We start from the raw sequence: 9,628 nt of genomic DNA on the forward strand, positions 1-9,628 counted from the left end.
TTTCTCTTTCAACAGGTGGGACAGTCAAAATGATGCGTAGGAGGTGCAGCGTTGAGCCGTATTGATGGATGTGTTAACAGACAGCAGTCTCACATTGATTGTGAAGACTTCAGAACCAGAGAATGCAAATATACTGGAGGACACAGGTGAAAACTTTCTCACTTTCTCCCCTGAGTTTTATAGCTCGTAAACAATAGAAGATGAAGATGTTTGTTTTGCCTTTTAATTCTTTCAAAATTTTGCTTTGAACATTTATGGATACTTGGTTGTTGACCTAAGAAAAGAAATTTTAATTTTCCCAAGAATAATCTCGAATTTGTTAAAATAAATGAAAGCTTAGTGACAACAGTTTCACTTACGACAGCTTGAAAACTTTGAAAAGACAATTAGTATTACCACATACCATGGAACTGGCTTTCTTGAATTAGCTTTTCACCCTCAGTTTTAAGCTGTTTGACAAGATATGGGGAACGTGAAACATATCCTGTCTTTTTTAAATGAAAAGTGGAAAGGAAACATTGAATGAAGCTTTTTAAGCTACTGTTAATCCTCTCTCCCGATGCTTCCACAACTCAGAAATATGACATCTACCTTTTGGCATTAAAAGGTGCAAATGTGAAAAAAGGCTGCACCCATTAATTCTTTCACACTCATTCGCATTCATTAGCATAGGCAAATGAAGGCTTTCTGTGTAAAATACCATTTATTCAGATTTATTCGTTTATTTGTTTAGTTTTTGTTAAAGGTTGCACCTGGTGCCCCATTTGTGAATTCTCAGTAACATAAACCATGCATCATAATAATATTTCCATGATGGAAACTTAATTTAAGTTAATCCAGGTATATTTGCAGTATATTTTGTTCCCTTTACTGGACTAAAAGCCCCAGTGTTGTTTTGCATTTTCCAAGATTCATTCAGCCACTACCTACTGCCCCCTATAGTTTACCTCTATCAAGCACCGCTATTCCTTAGATGAGGTTTATCTTACTGTTTCAGCTCTGGTCAAGCGCAGTGGGAACTGACTGGTTCCCACTGTGAGAATCACACAGATTATCCTCAACACTAGTCTGTTCCTTGAGAGGCACTGAGAGGAAAAGAGAGAGAGTAAATGAGAGAGAGAGGATGGCGAATGAGAGTAGGGAAAAGTGAAGTAGAGGAAAGGGTGAAAGCAGCTCCATTGAGCAGGAATAGGGCAGCTCTCTGAGGAGGGTGGTCATGAATCATGCTACAGTTACTCACCACTTATTATGAACATCCTGTACTGGCTGGATTGATTCTTCCCCACCATTCACAAAATGTCATATAGTGACGATGGAGCAAAAAGTAGCAAGAGGCTTCTGTGGCTGGCCCACCAGCTGGATGAGTGAACGCCCCGGGTGGCTGAGCTGCAGAACGGCAAGCTCGGCATTTAGGCACTTTAAAAACATCCATCTAACAGGAATGAGGAGCAGGGAAGTTGGAGAGGACGGAGACAGCAAGCAGAAAAAGGGAGGAAGATGAGATGGAAGGGGGGAATGGGAGTGAGGAATGATTTCAAAAAGCCATTAAAAGGAGAAAAAGGCCATGTCAGCTGTTTTCTTTTGCATTGTACTTAGTATTGTGATATTGAGCTATTTTATTCTTTCGTATATGTATTTAATCATTTTAATATCAGGCACACATGGTCTCCATATAGACAGTTTCTTATATTCTTTGTATTTGTCTTATTTATAAAGTGTATATAAAGTAATTGGAGAAAAAGGAATGGATATATGTGTGTGTGTGTATGTGTATGTGCATGTGCGGCTGTGAGTGCATGTGTGGCATCTGACACACTAATAGATGAGGCCACAGACGCCAACTTGTCTCTCTCGTCATGTCCATGACCATGTCCCTCTGCATGGGCTTGTCTCCCTGCAGAGCCACCTGGCACAGGGCAGCTCGGGCTTACGTCGGGTGGATGAATCCCTGAATGTCATTGCTAGAAAGCGAGAGGAGAATCTGAGAGCTCTGGGCGCTAACTGGTTTGGTCTGGTCTGGTCCAGTTTGGCGGTGGTCGGGCTGTCTAGCATGGCTGGGCTTGGCAGGGCTGGGGATCAGAAGATCACCGCCACCTGCCAGGAGCCGGGGTCCTTCCATATGTTCAGTGGTGAATGTCAATGCCAGCTTGCATGAGCTGTGTCACATCCAGCCTCAGTTTCTTTTCAAGGAGCACTTCTCCTGATAACACAGTTATAAAACTGCAACTGTGTTAGAATGATCTCAGAGTGCACGAAGCTTGTTTTTTATTAGTATATGAGGTTCTCTTTCTGTAAGCTATTGTAAGATATTGAATTGTGGCAGCAGCAAGCATTTTGGATGTTTATCTTGTTTACATTTGCCAGCCTACATTATGCTGTACCATATCAGTGAATATGAGGCTGCCGATCCCCCTCTGACCTCTAATGTCAAACTCAATTTGTCAGCTACAGTCATCGTTGTAAGAACTGGTGTGTGTGTGAGTGTATGTGTGTTTGTGTACCTGTCTGACTGACTGATCTGTGGCGCATTCTGAACAGCTGAAGAGCTAATGGTCCAGCTGGAGACAGATGGCCTCTCGATAACACTATACCCCCAAGCCAATACTCACACTCTACACACACACACACACACACACACACACACACACACACACACACACACACACACACACACACACACACACACACACAAACGCACACAGACACAGACGCACAGACACACACACATGCATCCACGCGAACATGCACACTCTCTCTCTCTCACATCCACTCACACATACACACACACACACACACACACACACACACACACACACACACACACACACACACACACACACACACACGTGCATCCACGGATGCACGCACACCCTCTCTCTCTCTCTCACATGCACACACACCAGAAAATCACATGCACGCACACATTGGATAGGATAGATTGTTAATCCATTATAAACCCTGAGGAAACACATTTCTCAATATGAGTTTAATGTTTCACAGCAATTTTGAACAATCTTTTGGCAATATTAGGTAGCGGCTTAGGTTTCGTGCGAGCATGGGGGGAGAAAGGAAGTTAATTTCTCCCCTTTTTTGTAATTTCCCTCTTTCTGTCGCCTTGCTTTTTTGTAGGGCTAATGAAAGAAATAAGTAATAATTTCTTTATATTTGTCTAGTCTATGGGCACTGGAAAATTACGTGGTAGATTTTAAGAACTGGGACTGTTAACATATAATACCAAATAAATCTAAATGAATTGTGTCCACGCCTGGAATAATATAATTGTAGTCTTGCAATACTCCTGTCTTTACAATAAGTGTCATACAAAGCAATGTGGCTGGTAATGTAATACCTAATGTAGAAAAGGATATATGTCCCGACTCTCCACAGAGAACATGTGTCAGTAACATGCTTTTGCTCTGAGGTCATTTTGGCTCACAGATTGAAGGGAACTGATGGCAAACGCCTCGCTGTGTTGCTTCTACTGCCTCCGACAAGTTGCTGCTATAACAGTTTTCTTACTCCGAGAGGAAGAGAGAAGATGCATATTTCTCCTGAGGTTTTCTTCATTAAGGATGACAGTAGCATCGTTGTATGCATTTGGTAGGCGTTCTGGTTGCTCCAGTGTGTCTGCAGGCCGCAGACCCAGAGAGACCTGCTCTCAGAAATTTCATTACCTCGTTAAATCACTCTCAAATCATATCCATATTCAAAGATTTACTCACCACCAATACAGCCATGTTGAATACTGTTTGTTAAGCTGTCTTCCCCTCAAGCATTTATCACATCCTCAATCATGATTAGGCGCATCCATTCTAAAATGGGGGACATTTCTAGTTAACCTCTGAACACATTAATTGTTGTGGCATGTTTTTAAACTTAATTTTTTTTGTCTGTCGTGGTTTTAAAGAATAAGTGTGAGGCGGCAGCTTGGGATTGTAGAGGAAGGCAGGTGTAGATGATATTGGTTATACAGTCTCCAACATATGGGCCTGTCGTGTCCCATGTGTACGTACCTGCCTCCTCTGCTGTCATCTAATTATGCAGAGCAAACAAAGCTATCTGCCTGCTGCTACAAGCCCGCTTCTGTATGTTTTGATTGTTACTCATCAGATGGATGTCTTCAACTGATTAAAACATTGTTACAATCGACCTGTAGAAAATCACCAAAACCTACTTTCAGTTTAGTCATTACTGCTATAATAGCTGCCAATCTGTATAATTTTGTGGGATCTTGTTGAGAGCTAAGTTGCATCTGTGTCTATACAGATGAAATGCTAAAAAGAGGGGGAGGTAAAGCAAGATGACAGCATTAATTTGATTTCATATATTGCTCTTGGATTGGTAAAGGAAGACATACAATACCACAGTACAATTTTTGTATATTATTTCCATAAAGTAGCTGATTTTTTTGAGTGATTTTTCATACTCTCTGTCTATGAATGGAAGATTTGTTTAACACAAAATTCAAACCATTTAATAAGTCACTCATAAAATAAATGTTGCATAATTGTAGATGTCATTCCATTGATCACTAACACCCACTTTCAGGACACTTAGAGAGAGTTTTTCTTTCTGAGAACTTTGCAGTGCTTCCTGTGAACATATAACAGAACTGATCATATTGTTCTAATAAATAGAACAACTGAATTTCTAGCAGCTCTTTATCACTTTCACATGTCAACGGGATACAGGAGGTTCCATTCGTGAGTTACTTTTCTTGTGTTTTATGTGTTCTGAGAATTTGGTGTGAATTTAGTATGGCTATGTTAGGTCTTGCCTAGTCTAGACTTTCATGGGTAAGAAGTTGTCGTTACCCATCCTGACACGGCTAATACCTCCTATTGAATCCAGTACCAAAACTGTATTATTAATGGCATCACAAAATGACATTTTGAGCTCTAGGGGGTTAATTGACACTAATTGCATTTCAGTAGCCCAGAAGAAATGTCAGTTTAACTACAGAACACGAACAATGTAATTTAACTTCAGACTTATGGTTTAAAGACTTGAAAGAGCTGAAATCTTTTCTTTCTTTCTTTTTTTCCTGTAGGGGTGTGTGAGCAGGATGGTGATTTGAGTCTGTGCGGGCTCGTTGATGCTGCTCTCCCTCCATCCTCACCTCCTACTGCCGCAGAGACTTCACAGCAGGCCTGCCCACCACACCAGAGGACCACGTGTACATCGCCAACCCTCCCCCTGCCCCTTAGCACTGACCCCTCGCTGGGCCTGAGAACGACCCCCTGCCCTCCCTCCGATGACTCTCCAACTGTAGTCCCCCATCTTCACCACACTCCCACTCCCACATCACTTCCCACCCCAGCTGTAAGCTCCTGGTGCTCAACAGGAGACACCCAGAAAACTCCTCTTCCGCTTTCCGTTGCCCTCCCTCTGTCAGCTACGATGATGGAGCCTGGCACTGTGTCTGCCCTTACAGAGGACTGTCTTCTTCAGCCTTCCCGCACCTGCCTCGGCTGCTTCATTGAAACCCGGGATGCTACTGACCCTAATTCCATCCAGAACCCCGCCCATGACCCAAACACCAACCCTGACGCAGAGACTGGGCTGAGTGTAAGGATAGGGGATGTGAGCCGAGAGGACTTCTCTGACATCAGTAACATCAGCATCCAGTGCCTGAGCCATGCGGGGGAGGCAGTGAGTCACTATGGAGAACAGCTCCTCTCTGACCAGCTACTTAGCTTTCCTCTGCCAAAAGCCCCAGGTGAAGGCAAGAGAGTGGATGGAAACAAAACAACAGAGGATTGTGATGACCCAGAAGATGATGCAACAGCTAAGAACTTGTATGAGGGACTGTTACTGGACAAAGTGAGTGGAGAGGAGGTTCTGTTGGCTAATGCTGGCCAGGACTGGGGCTACTTTGAGTCCTTCATCAGTGAGAGTAAAATGGAACTGTTGGATCTTTGTTCCAAGAATGAACTGTCAGTCAACCTCTTCTCTGAAGAAGATGTTGACAATCTATTTGATGATGAAGACGATGATTCAACTTTAAGCAGTGATGTGTGTTCACTGAAAATTCGTTATGAGTCTTTCCAGGACAATATGAGGGAAAAAACAAATGTGCTCCAGGAGGAGACACAGTTCAACTTCTTCCCTAGTGTCCTGGCCAACTGTGCCAAGAAAGAGGAAGGAGCGGGAGTCTTGAGGAGGAGTGCTGAGGAGATTCAGCCCAAAAATGATGAGCTCATCCTGGAGACGGGACAGGAAGGAAGGGCTGGGGACTGCAGTGGTAGGAGCCCCCTTGACGGCTCCCAGGGCTCACCCATGTCCACTCCCAAAGTCAATTACCTAATGGACTTCAATTCCACAGAGGAGTCAGGAGAATTCAGTGATGACAGCTCCTGTACTGGCTCCTCCTCGGAAACCCTGCAGGAGGGCAAATTCAAAAAGGGCCACTCAAAGAGATTCCTCAGCCCCTCCAACCCTCTCAACTATGGCTTGCGTTCCAAGAGAAAGGTTCGATACAGTGATGATTACTTATATGATGTTGACTCGCTCGAGAGTGAGAAGAATGCAGAGAAAAAAGAGAAAGCTCCTGCTGGTCAGAAAGAGGAGGAGGATGTGGACTGGTGCCCTAAAAAACGTCGGAAATCCTGTCGTAAAGAGCCACCCGTGGTCATCAAGTACATCATCATCAACAGGTTTAAAGGAGAGAGACTCATGTCAGTGAAACTGGGCAAGTTAGACCCTGTGGATGCTACTGTGAGCTTAAATGCTGACACAGTAAGCAAATATGAGACACTGGCTCCTTTGAAGGATTTCTGGCAGGAGAGGCAAAGAGAGAGACAGGAACAGCTTAAGCTGGCTGCCAGAGATAAACAACAACGCGGTTTACATCTAAATGGACGCCATCATCGCCCTTTTAATTCTAGTCATCCCAAAAGGAAATACAAGATTGCAAACAGGCTTAAGGTTCAGAGGATTCACACTGTGGAGCAATCAGCAACCGCACAGGGCTCCCCTCTCTCTGATCAGGGCCATGGAGGTGTCACTAAAGAGGAGGCCACCTCAACGGTAGGCGGAATAATAAAAGCTCCAGGCCTCCCAGTCACATTAGACACAAACTCCATCACGCACACAGTCACAGCCAAGAGCCGCTCACAGGAGAGGGAGGAGAGGGAGGGGAGGAGATTGGGAGGAAATAAAACAGTCAGGATAAGGAAATTCAAAAGCGAAGCCAGGCTGAGGAGCAAGAAAATGAAAGACGCAGAAGGAGAGGAGGGGAGGAGCGTGACAAATGAAACGGATGCCTGTGTTGCTGCAGCACAGATTGAGGACCCTACTGCTGGGCTGGAAGAGGCAGGCATTAGCTCAACTACAGTCAAACCCAATTTCTCTGACAATACTACCACTGCTCACACATCTGAGGAGAAGTTCCCCTTTGTTTCGTCCACCTGCTCTCCTGACAAAGCTCCCTCCTCAGAGGAGGTGGAGGCGGATGTCCCAGTCATCCCAGGGGGCTATCTGCAGACCCTGTTAGATGCTACAGACTCCTCTGGTGGAGCAGCTATCTCTTATTTCCCCCAGCAGCCCTCTAGGCAGCAGTATCCTTTGGGGCTATCCCTAGAGGAGAAACAGTTTTCTTCTCTACAGCTGGCTCAGAGCTGCGTCCTCTCACCTCCCTCTGAGTCTGAGCTCCAGCAGTCTCCCCAGAACTGCCCCAGCTTCCCCCAGATGTGGCACCCGCAGCTCTGTGCAAGTCACAGCCAGAGTTTTGGGCCTGAGACCCCAGAGACACCCATCTTACCCAACAACTTCCCAGCTGCTGTGCCCCTGAACGACAGCCTGCCAGTGTCTAACTACAGCCAGCTGAGCCCTGAGGCTGACAGGCTGCTTTATGAGAAGAGCTACCTTACAGAGGCAGGGCTGCAGCCTGCGGCAGATCTGCAAGTTTGTCAGCCTGCATGTGTGGAGGGCCAGGTGCAATACCAGAGAGGGTCCCTGTGCACAGACAATGGCAGGCTCATCAGCTATGACTCAGTGGGCTCTCTGTCAGCCTCCTCCAGCAATTACAGCTCCCTCAGCCTTAAGTCTTGTGAGCGAGAGGGTGAGGAGGAGGGCCGAGACAGCTTCCTAGCTCATTGCAGTCCTAAAGTGGTGATTCAGCAGAGTGTGGATGCCCTAACCCCACTCAGGGAGTCCTCAGACCTGCTGGATATCTCCAACTTTACCCCTGACAAGTTTAGACACTCATCACTGTCAGAGCTTTCCCCTCCTGAGACCCCCAACCTATCCCCCCAGGTGGGGCGTGAGATGAAGATGGCAGGGAATGTTGGAGAATACCAGGATGTGAATGATATGACTATGGACTGCAATAGGGAGGTAAAGTGGAACTGTGACGTTATGCAGCAACAAGAGCACACAGCAAATACATACACAGTGGAAGACAGCCAGTTTCCACTGCACAACTTCAACAGTCAGGATGTTTTATGTTTAGATAAAAAGGAGCTGGGAGTTTCTGAATTTGATGAACAGACTGGTGAGATACTGGCTGGTGCAAAAAGCATAAAGTCAAAGAGGAAAGGCAACTGCAAACAGACAGCTGCAGGACAGAGCCCAAAGAAAGTCCGGGCTCCCAGAGCTCCCAAGTCAGAAAAGGTCAAGACCCCCAAACAGAACTCACGCTCCACCAAAAAGATAAAGGCCATGTTAGAGGGTAAGGCAGCAAAGAACCAGGCAAGTGGTTGTGGCACAGGCCTGACTGACAGTAGCAGCACTGGGGACTGGTCTGGCACTGGCTGGTCAGAGAGCAACAGTCTGGTAGGGGATGACCAGAGAGAATTCGAGGAGCCCTCCAATATTCTCTCCAACATTGTCTCTGGCATGGCCGAAGTCCAAAGGTTCATGATGGCCTCCATTGAACCACTTTGGAATCCCATGTCGGAGGCCTGTATGCCCTCTGAGGCCAATAGCCTCAACCTAAAGACCCTCAAAATCTTGGCAGGCACAGAGGCTGACCTGAAGAAAAAAGGAGCCGTACTAACAGGGGCTGGGAGAGGCAGAAAGGCTGGGGGAAAGGGAGGAAAAAACCAGGCCAAATTCAACACCTCTCATCCCTTATTCCCTCAACTAGCTCTGGGCTGTAACATGTTTGATAAACCCAACTTTATTAACCCTGGGCCTGCACACAAAAAGCTGTACCGCCACAAGACCAGTGCAAAGTTCCCTCGGATTGAGACACTGAAGGGGAAGCGAGGTGAGAGAGACCCAAATAAGGACATAGCACTGATGACCTCTTTTGAGAAACTGAGGTAATATTTTGTTATCAGCTGCTGTTGCACCCCCTTCTAACTTTCCCCCACTACCTGCTCAGCCCTCCCTCCCAAGCATACCTACACTGATGCTATGCCAGAGCTGCATGAGTACTACGTTCCTCCTGACTACTCCCACTTCCTTTTAACCCCCCGAAGAGGAAATTAATATCTGCATGAAAAACTTCTTGTACTTTGCAAACTACCTATTGAGTGATTGTGTCAAGCTTGATTGAGATTTGAAACGACCATGGCTGCATTTTTCTTGCTTTTGTTGTTTCTGCTTTGTTTGTTCTTCTTATAGTCGTTTTTGTTTTATTTTTGTCTGAAAAAAAAAGAGAATAAGCCTTGAAAACAGTTCT

The 9,628-nt window shown here is 45.6% G+C and overlaps 1 protein-coding gene across 1 annotated transcript; it reads left to right on the forward strand.

Moving 5' to 3' along the window:
* The first annotated feature begins 64 nt into the window (after nt 1–64).
* Nucleotides 65–9,270, forward strand: nexmifb (neurite extension and migration factor b). The gene is made up of 2 exons (XM_040120433.1): nt 65–146; nt 5,051–9,270. The coding sequence occupies exons 1-2, from the start codon at nt 65–67 to the stop codon at nt 9,268–9,270; spliced, it is 4,302 nt and encodes a 1,433-aa protein (XP_039976367.1).
* The last annotated feature ends 358 nt before the right edge of the window (nt 9,271–9,628 follow it).

Source organism: Xiphias gladius, chromosome 23 (assembly GCF_016859285.1).
Source record: "Xiphias gladius isolate SHS-SW01 ecotype Sanya breed wild chromosome 23, ASM1685928v1, whole genome shotgun sequence".
Lineage (NCBI taxonomy): Eukaryota > Metazoa > Chordata > Actinopteri > Istiophoriformes > Xiphiidae > Xiphias > Xiphias gladius.